The following is a 24,980-nucleotide window of genomic DNA, read 5'->3' as shown; positions in this document are numbered from 1 at the left end:
TCACCGGCAATTACCGCTAACGCGCCCTGACAGCGAGCCACAGCAGTCAAAAGTGCAGCACATTTCCCACCGCCCCGTCTGACCCACCCCGGTAATTGCGGGGCGTAATGACAACCGCACACAGAGCGCACAAACGGTGCGCAGCAAACGAGAAGTGGCAGCAAACTTGCTCTACATATGGCTTTCTATTGCTCTCTCTCTCTCTCTCTCTCTCTCTCTCTCTCTCTCTCTCTCTCTCTCTCTCTCTCTCTCTCTCTCTCTCTCTCTCTCTCTGGTGGACCTAAATATGCGCACTCTGAAACCAGTTGGAGCCGTTTTTTTGAGCCTTCCTTTGGCTGATGCTCTGATACAGAGTTGACTGAAGGTGGGTATGACGGCTGAAAAGAAACGGGACATTTCCTTCAATCGCCAAAATAATCCACATTTTAATGGCAATGGCGGTGAGGGGATTTGAACGGGTAACAGCTCAGTATTTTGAGTGCAACTCAGGGAAAGCCTGCTGGGCTGAGTGTCTGGAAACACATGATTAGATGTGAGGCAGGAGACGGACCACAACATCAGGTGTTTGGAGTGGTTGAGCTCCCCCGTCTATCAACCTGACCCCTTTCCCTCGCTCGCCCCCCCCCCCCCCGCCTGCGTCCTCAACTTGATTTTGACACGGGGACCAACTCAACCCAGACACCATGTTCAGATGACGGCAGATAGCATCACCTTTAAAGCCCAGACGCAAAAACTTGAAAAAAAAAATATATATATAGAAATTCCTCTTTTTTTTCCTATTCTTAAGTTCAAAAGCTTTCAGGTTTGGTTGGTTTTGTCCAGTACTTAAAAATCCCTTTTTTTATCCTCCCCTGGATACATCTTATATTTTATTGATGGCCTTCTCTAGCCCTGGGCTCCGACTCCCCTAGTGTCTGTTAACTGGGGACAATGCAGCCACACTTTCTCATCACCCTCAGCCTGTGTTAATCAGCCAGTGTTTAGCCCTTCTAATTAGATTGTAATGCCGTGTCAATTTAAATTGAGGGGCGGGCCAGCCCTGAGCTAAGCCCTGGCAGAACGAGGGGTCTGTGTATTCACCACACGGCTAATCTCAATCGACACCTCCCCCCCCGCGAATGCACCCAATCTCATTTGCGTCTCTTTCGGGACTCGTTGTTCAGCCGAGAGGACGGAAGCCGTGGAGTGGATGTTAAGTAAGAACCCGCGGGGACGGCCGACATAATGGATATTAAATAACTCTCCAGCCCCGACCTCGCCGCCACCGTCGAGCCTCCCGCCGCTCTGCCTTGGATGTGTTTCCCCTTGATGCGGGCCGGTGCCCCAGAATGCCAATCCTGGTTAGCCAGGGGGCATGTCTGGGGAGGTCCACAGAACACCATGTAATCCATGGCTATTTCATGGTGGGAAGGCATAGAAAAAAAGAAAAGGAAAAAGCCTGCAGGTGAAATTCCAGCGAATCAAACCACAATAACCAGAGAACGGCGTGGTGCTCCATGGGGGACCCTTCCCCTCTCTTTTCCCCAACATGAGCTCCAGTAGACATGGCGCACCCCCAGATTTTGCTTGGTCTACCGACCAGTTATGAGTGATATGATACATATATATTTAGACACACGCAAGACTGCCCTGATAGGTTAGCACTGGGAGGCAGAGTCCATAATTCTCATGTGCAGTAAAAGACCACATAGACATTGTGGAGTGGAGAGAGATCTGTCTGTCTGTTGGGCTTTCCGGGATGGAACTCATTTGCACGTTTTGTGTTTCTCTTCATAGGAAACAAAAGTGAATGAGAGAAATTCCGAAAACAAGACCGAATGGCGTACTGCCATCTGATACGATCTGCATCTATTCTAGAATCATTGACTCACTTTATTAATTGTGTGTGTGTGTGTGTGTGTGTGTGTGTGTGTGTGTGTGTGTGTGTGTGTGTGTGTGTGTGTGTGTGTGTGTGTGTGTGTGTGTGTGTGTGTGTGTGTGTGTGTGTGCGCGCCGCAGCACGGTGACATCAGCGGTCTTCACCGTGGGCGACAACGTCGTCTCGGGGAGTGATGACCGCACGGTCAAGGTGTGGGACCTGAAGAACATGCGGTCTCCCATAGCAACCATCCGCACCGACTCAGCCGTCAATAGGTGGGTGAGCGGAGCGAGGTGAAACCCGGCAGCCTCTGCTCCAACATGGTGTTTTCAGGACGGTGTCTTTCAATGCTAACACCAGTTATTTGACCTTCACGTTAAGTATTGTCTGCTAATGAGTACCTGTACTATTCCAGCACTTTAACTAGTTTATTTCGCTATTACTTTTCAGTTCATCTTAAGAATATGCATGGCATAATAATTGTATTAGATTAGTTTTCTCTATTGGATCACTCCAATCAATATGATTCTATATATCCAGAAGCAGAGCATCGAAACAAGGAAAATTTTCTTAATATTTGAACTCTAGGGAAGAAAAGACGAGAAGGGACAATAAATCTCAGATTAGGTATGCTGGGAGTGTAGTACGCCACGGTTCCAATAGAGCCCTGGTTCAATATTATTATTCTGACATTGGTGAACTACAAAGCCATTTTAATGTTGTGAGTATATACATTTTTGTGCCAATTTCCTAAAGCTGTGCACAGTTCAGTAATATAGACTTGCTTTATCACGAGATGCCAAATACATTAACAAAATGAATGGCCAGTAGGACCCTAGTGGGTGGCTGATTGATTGTAACTATGCATAATAATTTGGAGAGATGAATGTACTTCTATAGATTAATATTAGTAGCGTTGGAAGGGAGGGGGTAGTTGAAGGAGAAATAATTAATGTAACACTCAGGCGATGCATGAGCTAACATAATTGCGTGCGGTGGCATCATTTAAACAAGCTGTTTGGCCATTTACATGACACCGTCACAGCTCAGAGTTATCACAAACGGAGGGAGTGAGATCTGTCGTCTCTTGACTGTGGAGACATTGGATACTCTCGGGACCTAATGAACGGTAAAAGCGCACAAACCATGTTCACTTGGGACACGCAACGTGCTGCAATAAGTATGTTGTGTACACAACAATACTGGGCCCATGTCTCCAACGTTCTGCCCACGTCCATACTGAACCTTCTGAGTGGACTGAGAAGAGCGTTAGGAGCCTTGCCAGTAAAACGATAGCAGGACAAAGACTTGGTAGGGTGGGCGGGATTGGATACAGCGCACATGCTGCTGCCGCCTTAAGAGTATTAGGTTCTAATGTGATCCGTCTTTTGTTCAGGGAAAGTACAGAACAGAGGCCATATTCTGTAGCGTTCAGGTCGTCATTTGTTTGGCATGCACGGTCGGACCCTGGAACTAACTCCCTTCAGCCTCCCCTGTAGGGCTAATAATCCACTGCAGCTGGTAGTGCAGTACAGTAACATGATTGACAGTTGTTGAGTCACTTTGGTGATGTCACGCAGCCCAACTTATCATCGATCATGTGTGTCCACCAGGTTGAGCGTGTCCACCAACCAGCGGATCATCGCCCTGCCGCACGACAACCGCCAGGTCCGCCTCTTCGACATGAACGGCGTGAGGCTGGCCAGGCTCCCGCGCAGCAACAGGATGGTACGCTGGGGTGTGTCTGCCGGAGGAGCTGCAGGGAGGGCAGATGATTCTGGGTGTGGGAGGGGTGGAATGGTTGTGGACATATCTGAATGCTGACGCACACAGTAAACTAGTTCTGTGTGTAAATATTTCCAGAATGCATGTCCTGATTCGAATGAAAACCTGTTTTCTTTTCAGTTTTTTTTTTGCCTAGGGTTAAGTGTAGTGTAAAAGATGAAATTTAAGTTCAGGTGGAGATGGTTAATGTGTGTGTGTGTGTGTGTGTGTGTGTGTGTGTGTGTACATTTTTGTTGTGTGTGTAGGGCCACCGGCGCATGGTGTGCTGCTCGGCGTGGAACGAGGAGAACCAGTCGTGCAACCTGTTCACGTGCGGCTTCGACCGGCAGGCCATCGGCTGGAACATCAACATCCCCGCCCTGCTGCAGGAGAAGTGACAGCCCTGCCTCCCCCCGACATCACCACCACCAAAACCACCACCCATCCCGTCTGTCTGGGACTGACACCCCCACGAGCCAAAATTCACTTAGAAGAAAATAGGATTCTACCATCGGCCAGTCGCCACTGTACACTGTACACTGTTGCTGTTCTTGTTGTCCACCTTTTTGTTTGATTATTTCCTGCTGCCTTCCAAGCTGTACACAGTCTGTTGTTTGGTAAGCAGCTGGACATAAGATCACTCTTATGTTGTTGTTGTTGCTTTTCAACTGTTTCAACGTGAAGACCATGTTTTTGTGTACAACAATATAATGTATAACATTTGTGTGTGTGTGTGTGTGTGCGTGTGTGTGTGTGTGTGTGTGGCACATGTATGATCCAGTTGGCTAACATTGAGAATACAATTATCAATTATGCTGCCTGTTATTTATGCATATAAACAAATATAGCTTTTAGAGTTGGCACAATATATTACTGTGTGTCCAGATGTACCAGTGGTGTAGTTGATAGTGTCACCCTTTGCAATTTATTATTTTCTTCCATATTGCTGTCCTGTCTTCGTATTCCCAGTGTGGGAATGCAGTCTGAGCTAGAGACGGAAGACGGTACCTGTGTTGAGTTTCACTTGGGCTGCTACTCTGAACATGTAACTAGGAACGGCTAGATGTGACATGCTTATTTTCCATCCTGACCTCCACCGTCTCCTACAGATGGAGACTGGCTTCATCTCCCTTGCTGCTGCTTTCATTTTACACAGCTTTTCGTTCTTCGATTCTTAAAACTTGTGATGCTGTTGCCTTTCTTAGTATAGTTTTAGGACGTTTTCGGATGTTTATGCTTTTTGTCATGTTCTGCTCTTAAACACGCGGCAATATTGCAAGGAAAAACAAAGCACCAACTTTTGTTTTGTTTTGTAAATATAGTCATTGCTTTGCAAGTCCTCTTGCGAGATGTAAATAGGTCATGTTTGACATCCTCCTGTACTCTGTATATGCTCAGCCGAAATGTTAACTGACCACAGCCATATCCATGCCTTCCCTTGTTTACTGGAGGCATTCAATACAAGCCCACCTTCTCCAGTCTGTGTCCAACTTTGGACCCTGTGTCTCTGATGTAACTGTTGAGCTTATAGTAAATACATCACAATCATGTGTGATCTTGACTATTAATTGCTGTGCTTCAGTAAGCACGAGTCCATAGAAGGTATCAGCTCAGTGTTTACACTTTGCCTCAGAAAGTGTTTTGTTACAGTCAAACTCCATGCATCCTCTCCAACTGAGTGTTGATGAGAAGGACCCTTTATTTAATAACGGAAAACATGTACACACCTTGTTCAACAGAAATTGGCAAGTTTGAATTGAAATTCACACTGGGTCACATGAGAAGATTTTTTACATTGTAGCTTGACAGTAAAGGATAGGATTGTGGGCTCATACAGTGAACTCAAAACAATGCTGTCCATTGGTCAACTTCACCTGTTTGGTCATGTATTTAAATGCTGTAAATCACAAAGTTCATGCGTCTGTGTTTTGTGCCTGGCATCCTGCTGTGTAAGTTTGAGCCTAGTAGTGTATAGCATACTTCACATTCTGCTGGGGAATCTTCCTGATCCTAGAGGTGTGTGTGTGTGTGAGCGAGAGAGAGTGGCAGGCCAGCGGGGACGCCGGGCTCTTGTAGTCTTTTTATTTTAATGTAAAATATAGACACACACACGTTGAGTTGCACTAATTGTTCCACATTGCATTGATGACGGAGAGCAAAAAGCTCTGAAAAGATGCAATAAAATACATACAAATAGAGGGCTAGACCAACAGCTGAGACTGAGTTAATTTGATTCCATGATTAATAAAGTTCCCTAATATAATCATATTCGTTCCTCCTAACCTTTAACCGAGATCACGTGCTTTCCTTCCTCTCCAAGGACTCCTTGATAATGTTTGTTAAATAAGCGTTCTTGTTGAACGCTGAGAATTACTAGTCCATTGAATGCGTCATGGGAGAGTGCTTCAGATTTTTATTTTCCTTTTTTGTGTGTAATTGTTCTTTTTTCCGCCTGATTGAGATATTTTTCCGCTTCTCCTTTTGAATCGCTGCTGCCGAATGGCCTTTTCGCCGCCAACCATGACGTCCAGATAACCGTTAAAGTATGCACTCGCTGCGGCTAGTGGTGGATTTCGTGATTCGTTTGAATGAATCAGTTTGCGTCGGTCAGTTCGCCAAGAAGAGTAGTTCATTCGTTCGTTCGTTTGTTCGTTCGGATTTCCGGTAGCGGTGAATCATGATTCTCAGTCGGTCAGACTCGGCTCCTCCCTCGTTCTCGTTCAAACGAATCGCGAATGCACGTTCTCAGCCGAGTCGGTCAGACTCAGCTCCTCCCTCGTTCTCATTCTCAAACGAATCACGATCGTGCAATGGTGCAAACGGTCAACAATCAACACAACATTAACTAAGTTCATTTTAGCTGAGGAGTGCTTCATGTTCGGAATCGGGATGTTGTTGCCCGACTGACTCGTGACTTCTCAGTCCTCGAGTCTACACCGCTAAACACAGTCAGTGAACGAACGGCGACTCGCGACTCAGCGACTAGTGGGTGGAGCTGGGAGTCGAGTCTCGGTGAACAAACAAGACGAACGACGACGAACGAGAGCGGCAAATCAGGTGGGTTCGTTCGTTTTAAAGAGTCATTCGTTCGAACTGAAAAAAAAAAAAAAACTATCAGATTGGTCCATAACCTTTTTGAATGATCTGATTAGTCGAAAAAAAAACTTTATTTGGAGCAATGTGATTGGTTGAAAAAAAACAATTTATTGTGAGCAATTTCATTGGTTGAAATTTTTTTTCTACCAATGAGATCACTCGAAATAAATCGATCTTTTTCGACCACCAGAATTCCCAGGCGTCAAATACGGCATTGAAAAAGTCTTATTTTCTTTGTACATTTCTCAGACAGCAAAAATATGTTTAAAACCCACACAAGAAAAATTACCACAGCTGAAGCCGGTATTAGGAAACTCAAAACAACCGGTAAAAAACTTTAAAAAACGCAGTCGACAGCAATACTAACGTAACTGGGTCTTGAAGGGTTGTCCCCATTTCAACCTGCTTGAATATTCCCTCAAAATAACGTGTTTTAGAGTGATTTAGACTGGAAAGGACCTCTGCCCCATCGACCTTCATTCAGGTGGGTGGTCACCCCGCGGCAAGATGGCGGCATTGTTGACGCATGCTTAGAAGCCGAATGCGATATCTAGTCAGTATATATATTTATGATCAAAAATGTGCTAATCTACTTCTGGTTTCCTGTCATTGACATCCGGTTTTCAATTAAGACATAGCTGCGTCTTAATTCAGGGGCTGCATCCTTCGAAGGATGCATTTGAAGACCGATTACTTCACAGTGGCGTGTCAAGGCTGTCCCATTTCAAAGACTCCTTCAAATACACCCGGATTTGAAGGATCCACCAGGTGGATCCTTCACGGCCCAACGTATACCAAGATTCATTGCGCGTTGGATTTTTTTCAGAAATGGCACAGAGAGAGCAGAAGTGGCAGCTGCAGTGAATACATATTTAATGACAAAACTATGTAAAACATTTTTTTTATATTAAAGTAAGGTTGGGACTATTTTAAATATGTAACTTTATTGTCAAAGTTCAATGACATTAACGCTAGCCATATAACGTTAAACTAATTAACGTTAAGCCAACGTCCTCTCTTCCTCTTCCTCACTGCTCCGGCGGTGAATCTTCTCCCACTCCTCCAATAAAAGATAAAACATAACAAACAGAATTATGATTTCTGCCTCCATATTTCTCCTCCACTGTCCGGTTTGAACTGCAGCTGTCAGGGTTGCTAGGCGACAGGAGCGGCCCGTGGTCATGCAAGGTAAAGGGCGTTAACGGCTTGTTACACAATCCGGAAATGCTCCGTAGGTTAACTTTGCAGGAGGCAATATTTTTTTTCCTACTATGGCCACGCCAAGACCCGCCCTACTCTGTCTGTGATTGGCCGGATTGCATGCAACTCAACGGGACGCTACGGTACCCTCGGTGTGAACATTCAAGAGTGTCACAAAAGAGCCCTAACCCTAACCATGACTCTAAACCCTAACCCCTAAACCTAACCCTATTCCCTAAACCTAACCCCTAAACCTAACCCTAACCCCTAAACCTAACTCTAACCATAACCCCTAAACCTAACCCTAACCCTAACCACTAAACCTAACCTTAACCATAGCAGCTAATATCAAGCCAGAAAAAGCATGTATGACGGACCAATCAGAAATAGAGGCAGGTGTGTCTTTTCGGGATATTGGCTTGGCCATAGTAGGATTAAAAATTTCGCCCCCAAGGAGCAGTGCCTACTTCCGCAATCCACCAGTGCTCAGTGGCCAAGCCTGGTATTGCATTTTTTTAGCGGGCTGTGGACGGGTCGCAAAATTTTTAATCCTACTATGGCCACGCCAATATCCCGAAAAGACACGCCCACCTCTATTTTTGATTGGTCCGTCACACACGCTTTTACTGGCTTGATATTAGCAGCTATGGTTAGGGTTAGGGGTTAGGGTTAGGGTTAAGTTTAGGGGTTAGGGTTAGGGTTATGGTTAGGGGTTAGGGTTAGGGGTAGGGTTAGGGGTTAGGGTTAGGTTTAGGGGTTAGGGTTAGGGCTCTTTTGTGACGCTTTCAAATGCTCACAGCGAGGGTACCGTAAAGTTCTAAAGGGTCCAGTTGAGTTGCATGCAACCCGGCCAATCACAGACAGAGTAGTACGGGTCTTGACGTGGCCATAGTAGGAAAAAAAATATTGTGGACGGGTCCCTCAAATCATGGGGCCCAAAAGTAGATATCCCCCTTCACTCCAATACAAGTGGGGAACAGGATTGTGTCTCCGCAAATTTTCTCTGGATATCAATCAAAGGCTCATTATTATCTTTGGACCATGTACTATGAAAATGTAAGTTTTCTCTTTTCAAAACGCCACCTCAAGCGTTTTATTAGCTGGAGAAAGAAGGCCGCGCAGCTGAAAGGAGTCGTAGTGAAACAAATGTTGTTTGGGCGCCCCGGTGGTGCACTGGGCTAAAGCGCGTACCATATAAGCACAGTCCTGAATGCAGAGACCCAGGTTAGAATCCAGCCTGGGTCATTTACTGCATGTCCTCCCCTCTGTCTTCCACACCTTCCACTCTATCTCTCTCTATAATAAAGCAGGCAAAAAAATTAATCTTTAAAAAACAAATGTTGTTTTAGCCGGGCCTCCGAGAGGGCTCAGATCACATATAGTGAATAACGGGGGGGTTAGTAACTTATACTTCGCTCAGACCTCTTGCTTATGATGCTACAATGCTAACAATGCTAGAGAACGAGAATATTTCTACATCCGGAATGTCATGCACTAGGGCATGGCTAGGCTCCCATGATGCGGAAGCAATTCTGTCCTTGATGTTGCCCTGCGCCACTGAGCAGTTTCCATAGGAACGAATGGGCGCCATGTTTCAATGCGGTGTCCATTCTTTATAGGTCCATGCATTTAACAACGCTCGTTCGGCCTTCGGTGAAATAAACCACACTTGGTTAGATATTAGATATAAAGTAATCTTTTAATTAACATTAAAAGATTACTTTATATCTAATATAAAGTAAGATTTACTTTATTTATCCAAGAAAATATAAAATGTACTTCATGAATACCCGATTACGTAATAAAATACTTTATTAAAGTTATTAAAAACATATTTTATGCAAGAGATTATGCATGGTTTACTTTACTTATCCCAGATACAATCAAATGTACTATGTTCAGGGAGTATGCAAACTGTTATCAGTCTCATTAATTCAGTCTCATCATTAATCTGCATGGGAAAAGTCACCACACATGATTTTACTTGGCGGAAAAAAACCCTGATTTAGTTATGTTTAATAACAGTTTGTAAGACTGTAAGAGAGAATCTGCATGAATTGGCTACCTCCTTGTTAGAGGAAAAGGGCATTCAACTCACCTTATTTATCACCTGTTTGCATATGTTCTTTTTTTTATTTTCTTGACTGATACGTGTTCAAATGCATTTAGATTAATTATGTTCAGACCCTTTATTTAATTTAAAAAAAGGTATTATCAGTACCATCACCCTGTCTTAATTTAAAATTGCATATTGATTTCAAATATTGACTTCATTAGCACATGTTAAGATCGATTTTAACCTTCCCAATCTGTGTGGGCGATAAGCTTTTTTACAAAGCTGACATTCTTGATGTATGGACGTCTGCTTCAACATTATTTATTACTACAGCCCACATGCCTGTTGCCCTAAGGAACAACAGTGTCCGCCAGCTAGCAGCTAGCTCTGGTAGCCTGCGTGTTGCTCTCCAGGGTGCTGAACCCCCAGCAGGAGGCTAAATGCTGCCTGCTGTTCGCACAGCGCGGCTCTGTATGAAATGTCAATCACATGTGATGTCACACACCGAGGCCCTGCTCACATAACGTGGTCCAAATCCCGATTTTTTATAGTATTTTTTCGGTTACATGTCATACTGGTTTCATTTTCTCGGTGAGCAGCGTGAGAACTGAGAACAGCACACAGCACACATCACATGGAATATGATCTTTTCATAGCTGCTCTGAGGCCACTTTCATATGTGGTCCAATATCTGGTGCAGTGGCCTCTCTGATCTGTTTGAACAGTTGGGGCAATATATCAGATCTGAGCGCTAAGGCCTGTCATGTGCACCAAAATATAGGTATACTTATATAGGCCTGCTCGTAGCCCCCAGATCGGAACGATCGTAGGCCTACGTATTACGCTGTGACGATGTGAAGTTCGAACCGTCACTATATTTTCGGCTTATCGTATTCTGCTAATAATTGTGAGCCATTACATATTTTCTGAGCAAGGGAACGCACATAATATATTCTTTAAACAGCCATCCCTGTCAAATATTTCATCCTAACGGCCTACTCAAACAAGACGCTGAACCCAAGATTAGCTGGTCAACAGATCAAGGAGCAGTAATGTCACGATAGCGTTGACGGTGCTCTGTAAGAACTGAACTAATCCAGCACTCAATGAGAACATTTCCATCTGGTGTCTCCATTACTTTTATTATATATCTGTGAAGTAGAAGCACCACGACCCTGGGAGCCATAGAGTCACACCGAATGAAAGACAGAGTGAGTGAGTGAGAGAGGGGTAGGAGAAGGAGGAAAAAAGACTCCACGGAGTCTTATCTCCTTGGCACCATCCATTAGATTATAGCTGGCCGGCCGCGACTGAGCAGTGGAGCAAATTGTCAATTATGATGTTTATTGTAGAGCACAGAGCACTGGCTCTGGCCTGGGGGGCGGGAGAGCTGGGGGTGGGGGTGAGAGTTTCTGCCACACCGGTCGAGACGTAGGCCTACCTTGAAATACTCCCACCTCCTCAACACCACCACCCTCTTCTTCCTTGCCTCACGCCCCCCCACCCGTGTAATTTGTGGGCTGGCCCGTGTGACACCTGCCACCCCGCCTGACGAAGATAACAATTTCCCTATTTCCCCCGGGAGGGAGGGGGGAACGGGGGGAGGGGAGGATGTGTACCTCCTTAATATTTCTTGAGTTGCCGCTGAAAAAGGAAATCACCCAAAACAAAAGCCTTATGTGTCCCCAATCGAGGCTTCATTCATTATTGGTGAAGATTCTTTAATTTTTAACCCCTTAATGGGATTCATTTCGGTAAAGGGAAAGGAAAACCTTTTTAAAACCTTTTTAAAGACTCAGAAAGAACTTCAGGACAGATAAAAATTGACAAGTTTTTCCCTTTTATTCACATATACAAACATTCACTTTTAAGGTATTACTGAAGTGCAATTTACAGACCTTAGCAGCATTTATTCACATACCTAAATGTACATCTATCCTTTTTAGTCTCTCTCAAAATTCTATTTTGTAAGATCTTTTATACATTTTAAGCTTTTTTGATTTTTTCTCTTTTTACATATATACATAAATAGATACAATAGTCATTCACACCTTAGCTTTCCTTCATGTAACAGAATGTGCAACAATGTTATCTGACACTTTTTTTGGGAGGGGGATTCAAAATGTCCTCATCAATACCACAAACAATGAACACGATTGATTATGAAACATGATTTTAACACTAGACTCATAAATGTGGGAACAGAATAATCTTTGAACTATCGGAATCACCAGGGGCGGTTGGGGGAGGGTTCGTGATTCATTAATTACGTGACACGCGGGATAACTAATACAGAAGAAAACTAAATAAAACCCTTAAGTAGTCTACCTTAGAGGACAGCATGATGAACTGAAACATATTTACACTGATCTATAGAGCATCAGGTGTGTTGGCCTACAGTAGATCTGGAAGGCTTGAACTTTTCCCTCTTATGTTCACATTATAACCTACGTGACAAATCACCAAGTTGTTGACACACACACACACACACAGCTATAATGTCCAGTTGTTATCTTTTCATGCTTACACAGGGAATCGATTCTTGATACATTTAACTAATTTAAGGGTGTAGTATTCAGTTGCCTCAAAGGATCATTTTAAAGGAATAAAGTACATTTACAGTTGCCAATAAAAATAAAATAAAACAAATGACCACCAGATGGCACTCTCATGTTTTACTTTACTCTAGTAAAACCGACACTGGCACGCTTAATATTTGGAGGCATAACAAGGGGTTGCTTGTTCAGATCAGAAAGGTAGATAATTTCCCACTAGCATAAATGCTTAACTTCATCAGAAATTCCTTTGGTTAATCAATGTGACCTTCCTTTTGGGTCACATTATGCCCACATAATGTGTTTACACGGGGATTTTTTTTAATGAAACAAAACACCTTATTTGGTAAGCATTTGAAATGTACATGGTTTGACCAATGCTAAATCCTGCTAACCACAATCTAAGTCTGGGCTGAGTGAACATTGTACTTGGAGGAGTGTGTGTGTGTGTGTGTGTGTGTGTGTGTGTGTGTGTGTGTGTGTGTGTGTGTGTGTGTGTGCGCGTGCGTGCTCACTCACATGCGCCAGTGCAGGCAGGTAATACAGGTGACACTAATGCAGGGGGACAGTGTAAAAAAAAAAAAAAAAAAAGAGCTCCTGTCCTGGAAAACCACACGTTTTCAATATTCTGTTGGAGCAGGCGGTACAGGCCAGAACACAAAAAAATGAAAACTAAACAAAGCAAAAAAAGAGAAAGGAAACAGACAGCATCAACATGGCTGGTCATGTGGTCTCGGTGGCAACCTGACCTGCATCATTAGCTCCCAAAGCCCCCTGCGCTAATGAGTCACGACCGCCTCAGCCTGCTGCTGCCGTCACAGCCTGACGCTGTGGCGTAGCACCACTAGCCTGACTCACAAGGAAACTAAAGCTAAAGCAACAAAACCTAGAGCAAACAACATAAAGGAACTGCTCACTCCACAGAAAGAGTCGGTTAACCATGGACTAAATGAACAACTTTATTCAACTTATGTGTTCTCTTTTCTAATGAAAGTGAGAAAAGGGTAAACAAAAAAAGAAAAGGGGCGACTTAGCAAGCTATCACTCCAGGGGTGATGCTAGACTCAAGGCTTAATAGCTGCTGTTATTCTGCCTTATTTCCCCCCCACCACCTCCAGCTTTCTAACATACAGGAGTTGGGAGGGAGAGAGGGAGAGGGGGGGAGAGAGAGAGAGAGAGAGAGAGAGAGGGAGAGGGAGAGATTAAACCTTTCATGGTAGAGTCAGACGCTCTGCACGGCCCAGACTGGACCTGCAGGGTTGTGGTTGTGGTGGGGTGTTAGTCGCAGTTTGGTGGGGGTTAAAAATCATGAGTTGAGGTTAGGAGGGTGCGGCGGGGGGCTATTGGGAAGTCAAAATTGGAGAAGAGAGAGAGAGAGAGAGAGAGAGAGAGAGAGAGAGAGAGAGAGGAGAAAGGAAAAGACAACAAGAGGAGGAAATGAACGGTGGATGGGGGGGGGGTAGGCAGTTGGTCGATGTGAAAAGCGAGAGGATTGAAGGAGAATAGATGACCGCCAACGGGGACAAAAGGGAAAGAAACACACACACACACACACACACACATTAACACACAAACACACGCACAGATACACACACACACACACACACACACACACACACACACACTCACTGGACAATGGAAGGAAGAGCAAGAGAGAGAGAGTGCAAAAGGGAAAAGCAGGTGAGGGAGGGGAAATTATCGTGAGAGCGATAGGCAACAAGAAAGAGGTTGAGACGTGTACGCTCTGAGGTGAAGATGGAAAGAAGGTAAAGGTGCTTGTGTTGGAATGTGCTCTGCTCTCCCTCACTCTCTGTTGTCTGTCTCTCTCTCATTCTCTCTCTCTCTCCCTCACTCTCTGTTGTCTCTCTCTCTCTCTCTCTCTCTCTCTCTCTCTCTCTCTCGCTCTCTCTCTCTCTCTCTCTCTCTCTCTTCTTCGATCACGCGTCACCCTGACAGGGCCAGTAATTGGACGCGGCCCCTCACTCCTCCTCTTGCTCCCCCCCCCCCCCCACCCCCGCCCCGTGGCTCTCCTCCTCCTCCTCCACTGGGGCCCCGGGGCCCGGAAATAGCTGATGACAAGATAGCACACGCCGCCTTTCACTTCGCTCAAGGTTACCCCTTCTTCTTCCTCCTACTCCTCCTCCCTCTCCTCCTCCCCCTCTTCCTCCTCCCCCTCCTCCCCCTCCTCCTTCTTGACATCCAAAACCACACCTGGGTCCGGGGAAGTGGTGTGTGTGTGGTCTGAGTCGCACCGGGCGTCTCCTCGTCCAATCAAAGAGAAGTCAGGCCGATGCAAAGTCCTCCTGCAGGAGAGTCTGGAGCTCCTGGGGTCTGACCTCCGACCTCCTTCCTGTTCTGTTTAATACCGGGTCAACCACGGGGATGGTGCAGTCAGCTTGGGTCAGGGGGCTAATAGTGAAGTGTATTGCGCGCCAACACACACACACCCCACACACACACACACACACACACACACACACACACACACACACACACACACACACACACACACACACAGACTCAACATGTAAACAATTTAACATGTCCTGTCTCGGGGCACCTATGCCCAGAGAAACACACACACACACACACACGCACACACGCACGCACACACGCGCACACACACAAACACACACAGAGGGATAAGAGCCCTGCTCAGGACAGGAAGTGCTCCTGCTCGGGTGGCTTCTTCACCCAGGTCCCCAGGCCGGCATCCTGCAGCGAGCGCACCCACTGCTGCTTGACCGCCTGGTACGGCCGCGCCGCCATCTTGGCCTTGCTGTACATCAGCCGTCCGTCCTCGCCGTCCTCGCACGCCCGGCCCAGCAGCAGCTGACCGCAGGGGGAAGGGTTCGGGCGAGGCAGGCACACATAGAAGAGAGAGAGAGAGAGAGAGAGAGAGAGAGAGAGCGAGAGAGAGAGAGAGAGAGAGCGAGAGAGAGAAAAGAGAAAAAAAAAAGCGAAAGAGAGAAAAAGCGATTGAGAGAGCGACAGAGAGAGACATAGAGAGCGAAATAGAGAGAGAAAGAGGGAGAGAGGCAGAGAGATATAGAGATAGAGAGATGACTAGAGAGAAGAGTAAAAGTAATATTTTGTTGGGGAGCACAAGCTAAAAAAGTGAGCCAAGAAAACTGAAAAAAAAGAGCAAGCAAAACAAAAACGAATGAGCCGATACAAATGGAAGGGGAGGGGAGGGGGCGACGGTGCAAGGGTGAGGCTGTGGAAGGAGGGGGGAGGGGGGGGGGGCGGGGGGGGGCTCAACAGCTGTGTAATCTCCCCATTTAAATTTCACAAGCAATTGAACATTCTCAGCGCTTTTCTGTGCATTCCTATTGTCGCAAGGGGGGTGGAGAAACCCTAAACAAGACCAAAGAGAGAGGGAGGGAGGGGGGAGGGGAGGGAGGGAGGGCAAAAGTTTTCTTTTCCCAGATTAGTGTGAGTGCTGATGCGTGGCCCTCGCGATGCGTCGGGGGAGGGGGGGTGGGGGGGTGGCGGGGGAGCAGAGCTTCGGGTGGGGTCCTTCCTCGAGAGCGACTCCAAATAATTACGCCGTCGGAGTCATTACACTTTTAACGGCCGCCGTTTGGTGTCGCGGGCAGATTGTGTTACATAAAGTTTCATAATGGAAGCCAAACGCTCCCGGGGTCTGAGGCTAAAATAAAAATAAAATAAAAACCCAGATGCCGCCAGCTTTGATACGCCGAGCAGCTGCCGTCACCCGGACCCATCACCGATCACGGGTGCGTGTGTGTGCACGCGTGCGTGCATGTGTGTACGTGTGTGTCTGCGTGTATGTGTGTACACGCGTATGTCTGCATGCATGTGTGTGTACGCGTGTGTTTGCATGCATGCGTGTGTACGTGTGTGTCTGCGTGCATTTGTGTGTACGTTTGTGTCTGCGTACGTGTGCGTTTGTGTATGTCTGCATGTGTGTGTAGTTGTGTGTGTCTACATGTGTGTGCCTGCGTGCATGTCAGTTTACGTATATGTCCAGATGTATGTTGTTTTGACTTTCAGACAGATGGTCTTCAGACGGTGGAAATCCGCCTGTCATGTACTCAAATTAGAAATATGTCATATTTTCCGGAGTGTAAACACACTGTGTGTCACATCAGTCCCCAGGGACAGCCCCAAAAAGAGGTTGCACAGGAGCTGATTTCTGGGTAGCATTTGTGGCATTGAGCCAATCCAAAACAGATTTTTTAAGATGGTGGTGGATGGTTTGATGTTTAACCAAACCTTTTTAGTTACTAATACCATCTATTCATTTAGCAGACTTTTACATCTTTTTTGATCCAAAGCCACTTACATTGATTTTGTATGTGATTGTTTGCATCAGTCAGGGCGGTCCTACATCGGGCTTCGCAACCAGAACATTTCAGCTGGGACTCAAACACCCTAACCGCTGACCCGTCCTCATTCGCTACACTTCCTGCGGTGCATCAGCAGCACCCACCGTACCGCCGTACCACCGCACCGCCGCACCGCCGTACCGCCGCACCGCCGTACCGCCGCACCGCCGTACCGCCGCACCGCAGTACCGCCGTACCGCAGTACCGCCGTACCGCAGTACCGCCGTACCGCCCCTCACCTTGCAGTGAAGCCGACTCCAGCGGGCGAACAGGACGCGCTTGCAGAGCCGGGACGGCGTGCCCAGGTCTCGCCTCCGTCCCGTGGCCGTGTTGACCACCTCCAGCTGGCCATCTCCCAGGGTCCAGTTGACGCTGACGCACGGCGCCTTGCCCAGCTGCAGGCCTTCCGCACTGCTCAACCCTGCGGTGGCGACAACAGGAAGGGCGGCGTGTTAGCATCACGGTGGTGTCAAGCGATGCTACAGAAAATTATGCTGCAGCAAACGATGCTACAGCAAACGATGCTACAGCAAACGATGCTACAGCAAACGATACTACAGCAAACGATGCTACAGAAAACGATGCTACAGCAAACGATGCTACAGAAAACGCCGCTTGATCAAATTGACACCCAAAGTGACAAGGAAAGTAAGTAAGTGTGTCGTAATGTTTAACGTCGGCCCATAAAGAAAAGCCGCCGCTGTGCTTTCCGGCAGCCACATAAAAATGTACACTGAGTTGAGGCTTTAAATGTAGGATAGGCTAAGGTGCTGCGATATACAGGAGTATTTGTGGGCATGCGTCAACTCTGGTCGTCTGCAGTAAATAGTCTGCTGTAACTCGCACTGTGTAGGTTTCAGGCTGCAAAGAAATAAGCCACGACGAGGACATGCGGATCTGCCCGGAGGTTAGGCTTGTGTGGGAAACCCCCCCCACCAACCCCCCACCACCACCCCCCCACCACCACCACCAGCACCACCTAACCACCTCCAGCCCTCCAGTATCTACAGCTCCTGCCTGCCTTTGCCGCCTAAATCTGTCCACATGGAAAGCTTAGTGGTCGCGCTGGGTCCTCCAAGGCCAGAATCAGCTCTGACATTTATGGATGGATTGCTGCGGTTTGTCAAGGATTAAGACTAGATCAATTGTCTGTGCTGTATGTGTGTGTGGCCCCATCCCTCCACACACACACACACACACACACACACACACACATATGCAGCCTTTCTCGATGACTGAAGTATTTACAGAGCCTAGATTTAATTCAGGAGGATTCTGTGAGCGTTGTTGCGAGAGGAGCATTGGAGGGCTGTGGAGTTGGGGTCACCATAAAGGTCAAGGCACAGCAATGTCAAATCCATGCAACATTTGGAGAAGAATATCTGAATGAGGAGACCTTGGGTTTCAATCAATATCAAAGGAGCAACGCTGAACTCACAGCAGTCGTCAGATCATCGCAGGTGCCTGAACAACAGAGATCCATGCCCCCTGATCTCGCATCCTCCTGACAGACAGCCTGTTATTGGACAATAAGCGACGTACTGTAGTATTTCACCCACACCCAAACACACACACACACCACCCCCCCCCCCCCCCCCCGACACACACACACACCTCACCCACACAATTCCCCACCGTCACTCTTTCCCTCCACTGACCCAGCGTTCCCCCTGTGTGAGACACACGCCTCCGAAATGAATTGGCTGCCGCAATAACAAATAGTTTCAGTCTGCTATGACCCATCTCCCATCTCCCTGAACAAAGGAACCTGCTCTACTTCTGCCTTCCCTTTCTCTCTCTGTCTCTCTCCCTCTCTCTCCCTCTCTGTCTCACTCTCTCTCTCCCTCTCACTCCGTCTCTCGCTCCCTCTGTCTCTCTGAGTCTCTCTGTGTGTCTCTCTCTCTCTCTGTGTCTCTCTCTCTCTCTCTCTCTCTCTCTCTCTCTCTCTCTCTCTCTCTCTCTCTCTCTCTCTCTCTCTCTCTCTCTCTCTCTCGCTCCATTCATGGCTCATTTGATCCCTTCAATGGAACCTGATTCATGGGTCTGTGTAAAAAAAAGACAATTTGATTTTTACCCCATTATTTAAGTTTCGATCAGTGTCTACCCTGGCCCGCTGCGTTGCCTGGAGCAAAAAAGAGACTATACATATAGGAGAGAACGTACGTAATGGAACCCAAACACAGCAATAGCCGCACATGCGACTCACAATGCTAGGCGAGTTATGCCATATGACATGTGCAACACAGACGAAACAGATATGCTCTGCAGTGCTCCGTCTCTGTGTAAACTGCATCCTCTGTTGCAGTTATTTGCCTTTTCTTTGGATAAGGAAGAGATCAGTACAGGATGAGAGTCTTTTTTCTGTTTTTTTTAAAGAACTAAAATAGTTGTATAATCGCAACTGGCAATTACGCTGCATCAGCACTAGCTGGGAGTCTGGTAAACTGGCTGCACAAATGAAGTGCAGGCCATTATGCTGTAAAAGACAGTGGGGAGCCACACGGGCCCTGTGTTGTATGCTAATCTACCACTCTCCTTATTCCCTCTCCATTGCTCTTCACCTTCACGCCACGCCACGCAGACTTCATGTCCCAAATTCCTGACTTCCACCACAGCCACTGCCCACGCTTGAAGGACAAGACCATCCATGTGTTTAACCCCCCCCCACCCCACCCCACCCCCCCCAGGGTGCGGATGGAGCTACCTTGGCAGCAGAAGATAAGAGAGGGTCCCTGCCCCCCCATCCACCCCTCCCCTGGAAACCCAGGCTGTCTCCCAAGGTGTCTCTTTTAAATAACCCCCTCATCCAACCAAAGGCCTCACACAATGGACCGGAATCCCATCTGAGCCAATGAAAAGGAATATAGATGACAGAGAGAGAGGGAGGGAGAGAGTGAGAGAGAGAGAGCGAGAGAGAGAGAGAGAGAGAGAGAGAGAGAGAGAGAGAGAGAGAGAGAGAGAGAGAGAGAGAGAGAAGTGAGGTAAGGTGAGAACGAGAGGGAGACACAGTGAGAGATGGAGTGAGACAGAGAGTGAAATGGAGAAATTTAAATTTTAATATCTGGATCAATGGAAATCAATAAATGATTGGAATGCTACATATCAGAGATTTGGAATCGGCTCCATTCTTAATGATAATGAAACTAATACTACTTACAAAAGAATATATTATAAAAAAATATATATATAAAATACAGGCTGTATAAAGGCTGTATAAAATACAGGCTGAGTGACCACACATTGACTGCTGAAACCAGTCATCATAGAAACCAATTGTAAGCTTGAAATAAAATAATTGTTGTACTCACTGAAACAAATACAGACAAATTTAATCATAATCTGGACCAAATATCAGGAAATCAGAAAAAAGATCTCAGCTGTAAAAACAACATTCCAAATTTGCCAAACCTCCAAAAATACCCGGCACAATTCTTAGTTACATAAAAATGTAAATACAGCACATCTGGCTGGGAGTTTGTATTTGTACCAGCAGTTATCATTATATAGTTGTCATATTTCTCATCGATTGTGTGATTGTTTCTTTGTATTGTAGAAAGTCTATGCATTCAATCAATCTGTATATATATGTACTTGTTACGTTATCTACTAATGTATGTACACATTTATTGCCATGCTTTGGCATCCCATTTTTTCTATTTAAATGTCATGCCAATACAGGTTTATTGATTTGTATTGAATTGAGAGAGAGAGAGAAAGAGAAAGATGGCGAGCGAGCAAAGGGGCAGAAGGAAATTGCACGTGGCTCTCTCTCTCTCTCTCTGTCATTATTCTCTCTCTCTCTGTCTCTCATTAGTCCCTCTCGCTCTCTATATCTTTCTCTTATGTTTCCTCCCTTCACGTTGTCTGTTTAAAGGCTGGGATTTCATCAATTTGGTGAGGGGCCATCTCTGCCGTCTGCACGTTCTCCTTCTCTTCCTCCATCCTGTACAACCCAGCCCCCCTCCCCCCCCACCCCCTCCACCCTCCTCCCCTCCCCTCTTCTCTCCTCCCCTCTCCTCCCCTCCCCTCTTCTCTCCTCCCCTCTCCTCCCCTCTCCTCCCCTCCCCTCTTCTCTCCTCCCCTCTCCTCCCTGCTTCTCCCTCCAGGCCTTAGATAGACTGTGCTGGGACCCAGCAGGCACTAATATCTGACAGCAGGGTCTGACACATGATGCATACATGCATACACTCACACACTCACACACACACACACACACACACACACACACACACACACACACACACACACACACACACACACACACACACACACACACACACACACACACACACACACACACACAGGGAGACAAATAGAGAAACACAAGTATTCACCCACGTGGAAAAAACTGTATGCCCACAAACACACCCACACACACACACACACACACACACACACGCACAAACAAACAAATAAATAAATGCCCAAACACAGGTATAACGGTTTGCAGACAACACACATTCCCACATATATTCAGAGCCCAACACACATGCACACACCCACACACCCACACACCCACACACACACACACACACACACATCCACACACACACGGTCACACACTCAACCAGCCAAACCACTGCGAGGCATGCCGGATGGGGGGGGCCCCGAGTGTGCGTGGCAGACGGGGGAGGCCTCCGTTGTTTCGCAGGGGTAAAGACGTCTGGAGGAAAAGGTCATCCCCGTAGCGTTTGTCAACACAGGTAAACCTAAACACGCGGAAACAGTTCCAGAGGCGGTCCCCTCTCTCTCTCCTCAAAGCCAAGCTGCTTCCTCCTCCCGGAGCGGGGACCTGACCCTCCTGGATCCCTCTGTACCCCTCCGCATCCCGGGGGGGGGGGGTCACCTAGGAGTCCGCCACACTTCACCCTGTGTGCGGCGATCAGTTATTCCCACGTCAGTGTCACACACACCGACCTTGACACGGCAACAGACCGCTCGGAACAAAGAGAGAGCGAGCTATGGAGCCACGGGGCCGGTGGTGCCGCAGCCTGCACCTCTGATTGGGTGTGGGGCCCCCACCGCGCCAGTCAAGGGAGACGAGTCCTCACTCTACGGGGCCGTTCATCAAATCATCAAATCGCTCGCCGCCGCCGCCGCCGCCGCATCGGCGCTGGGAATTTGCATCGGCTTGTTCCTGTGATGATGAATTCATCCTGGCAATCATCGACAGAGGACGGCTCGTGCAATTATCAATCTTGATGAGGAAGGGCCTCTTCCTCTTCCCTCTGGGTGCCCAATTACCTGCAGCCGTCACAACCCCCCACCCCCGCCCCCCACTGCATCCACAGCCTCATATGCCCTTCAAGAAGAGTCAGATAATACAGGAGCACATTAACACTCTGCTCTCTGGAAACGTGCAATAATTCATCAGCTGTCAATACTCACTAAGTGGACTGCAGTGGTAGTGGGATGCAAACTCTTGTGCCTGTGTGTGTGGGCGCACGTGCGTGTGTGTGTGGGTGCGCGCGCGCACGTGTGTGTGTGTGTGCGGTCGCTAGTTGTGTGGAGAACACCCAACTTGATGAGTCACAGAACCACATAATTCCTCAGTGGATCTTGGCGGCCGGTCTTCAACTCAGACTTGTTGGCGTGTGTTTTGATGACACGGTTTGTTTGACCAGATTGTTCAAGCATTCATGTTCCACTCCGACATGCTCTTGTTCTGGCACCTCCCATTGCCACAGGTCCAGGAGGAGGGGGGGGTGGGGGGGTGGGGCGATTGGATTGGTTGGTACCACATCCAATTAGACGCAGCGAGGGAGAGCGAGAGTGTTGAGTTCTGATTTGTATGCAATCCACACGTCGCCCTATTTGGGAAGTGAGCGTAGCATTTTGAACACCGCAGCCGGAACTCAGTCTCTTTTTGTGCTCTGATGCAGATACTGATATTTAAATGACAATATTGTTATAAAAGCCAATATGTAAGTGCGGTTTTTCAAGACCCTAATATATTTGTGACAGAGAATGTTTGTAGGCTATGTACTGAAAGCATGTTATTGTACAGTGGAAGGAAACCACGACTAGAAATGATGTTGTGAATTAATTGGCGTCAAGGCAAACCTAATGGTAATACCTGACACGTGACGAGATCAGGATCTATTGATACATGGGGTTGAAATGCAGGCCAGTTTGACCATCAATCTGTGGGCCGGTCCATCCATCCCACCATCTCTCTGTCTCGCTGGAGAACTCTGCCTCCAAACATCCTCTGTCTGTCCATATCATGTGGGTCTGTCTGTGTGTTTGGCCTGGGAATCTATGTTTGTCTGTATATGTATGTAAATGGTAAATGGTCCTCATTTATATAGCGCTTTTATCCAAAGCACTGTTGACTGACATTCACCCATTCATGCACACATTCACACACCGACGGCGGAGTCAGCCACGCAGGGCGACAGCCAGCTCGTCAGGAGCAATTAGGGTGAGGCGTCTTCCTCAGGGACACCACGACACTCAGCTAGGAGGAGGGATCGAACCAGCAACCTTGCAGTTACCAGCCAACCCGCTCTACCTCCTGAGCTAATGCCACCCTATGTATGTGTGTGTGTATGTGCATGTGTGTGTGGTTATGTGGGTGTGCGAGTGTGTATTTATGTGTGTATGTGTGTATGTGTGTGTATGTGCGTGTGTGTGTGTGTGCTTATGTGTGTGTGTGTGTGTGTGTCTGTTTGTTTGGCGTGGGTATTTATGTTTGTATGTTTGTCTGTGTATGTGTGTGTATGTACGTGTGTGTGTGGTTATGTGGCTGTGAGAGTGTGCATGTATGTGTGTACATGTGTGTGTGGTTATGTGTGTGTGTCTGTGTGTGTTTGCCGTTGGTATGTATCTTTGTATGTTTATGTATGTATGTGTGTGTATGTATGTGTGTGTATGTATGTGTGTTTGTGTGTATGTGCGTGGTAATGTAGGTGTGCGAGTGTGTATGTATGTATGTATGTTTATATGTTAGTGTGTGTATGTATGCGTGTGTGAGTGTGGTTATGTGTGTATGTGTGTGTGTGTATGTGCATGTGTGTGGTTATGTGCAGTGTTGGGGAGTAACGGAAAACATGTACCGGCGTTACATATTCAAATACACAATACAAATTATAAGTAACTGTATTCTGTTACAGTTACAATTTAAATAGTTGGTATTTAGAATACACTTACATTGTTGAAATCAATGGATTACATGACGATACTCTGTTTCACAAGTTTATTCACTCTCTAGGGCGCTTTCACACCAACAGCATTTAGTGCGCACTAAACGATTTTGGTCCCTTGCCTCAGTACGTTTGCGTTGGTGTGAATGCAGTCACCTCAATTTGGTGCGCACCATATCAGCCAGCCGAGACCTCCCTGAAGAGGTGGTTTCAGTTCGCTTCCAAACAAACCCTGGTGCGGTTCGCTTGAGATGTGAATCCGATCCAGTTATAAAAGGCATACGCCTCTTTGGACGTAACAGGCACCCGCTCAGCCGCGCGCATTATTGGAATTATTGTTTGATAAGTGGTAAGATGAGAAGCACATTGTCGGGCCGTCGGGTGAAAATGAGTCGTGGCTCAACATGGAGGAAAGAGGAGACAGAACGTCTACTGGATATTTGGACAGACACCCACATAAAACGTATGCTGGAAAACACAGATAAAAATGCCGATGCATTTAACACATTCAGTACTAGGATGAGGGAGAAGGAGTTTGACTGGTCCGCAACTGTATGAAACAAATATCAGCACAATATCGGCACAACGAGTGCAGCTAGCTGGATATCCATGATTGTTTACTTTCACCGGCACACAGGGTGATTTTATAGGCAACACCTATGCACTTAGCTCAGTGAAAGAAAATGTTAGATGTAATAGCAAATTCTGTACAGAAACAGAATATTTTATGTTTGTCCATTTTCCCACTTTTAACAGCTGTGTAAATAAAGAAACTTAAAAGGGAAAATTGGTCAATTTGTCTGCTGGTTATATCTTTTGCATAAACATACCCTTATAGTCTTTGTTCCTCTACAGCAAATTATATAATATAGTGCACTTTCAGGGAGACTTGGTCCTAACACATTCAGCCAGTTGGAACAGAAGAACACAGCAGAATAGGCCTGTTTAGTAAGC

At 46.7% G+C, this 24,980-nt stretch overlaps 2 protein-coding genes across 7 annotated transcripts in view; one reads left to right on the top strand and one right to left on the bottom strand.

The window, feature by feature from the left end:
• The window catches only part of wdr37 (WD repeat domain 37), an 18,910-nt gene extending 13,298 nt beyond the window's left edge, over nt 1–5,612 (top strand). For all 6 annotated transcript variants that reach the window (XM_084475428.1, XM_084475429.1, XM_084475424.1 and 3 more), the window contains 3 exons: nt 1,999–2,133; nt 3,472–3,586; nt 3,889–5,612. In XM_084475428.1, the coding sequence (XP_084331554.1) occupies nt 1,999–2,133; nt 3,472–3,586; nt 3,889–4,020 (382 nt within the window). In that variant the 3' untranslated portion in view covers nt 4,021–5,612. The remainder of the gene's footprint in view (nt 1–1,998; nt 2,134–3,471; nt 3,587–3,888) is intronic.
• A 9,572-nt stretch (nt 5,613–15,184) lies between these two features.
• adarb2 (adenosine deaminase RNA specific B2 (inactive)) overlaps nt 15,185–24,980 on the bottom strand; it is a gene marked incomplete at both ends in the record, with an annotated part of 34,153 nt that continues 24,357 nt past the window's right edge. The window contains 2 exons of the mRNA XM_084475188.1: nt 15,185–15,361; nt 17,121–17,302. Coding sequence (XP_084331314.1) covers nt 15,185–15,361; nt 17,121–17,302 — 359 coding nt within the window. The remainder of the gene's footprint in view (nt 15,362–17,120; nt 17,303–24,980) is intronic.

Source organism: Micromesistius poutassou (assembly GCF_964030765.1).
Source record: "Micromesistius poutassou genome assembly, chromosome: 11".
NCBI classification, from domain to species: Eukaryota; Metazoa; Chordata; class Actinopteri; order Gadiformes; family Gadidae; genus Micromesistius; species Micromesistius poutassou.
Note: the sequence above shows the minus strand (reverse complement) of the source record. Positions and strands in the feature narration are given on the sequence as shown.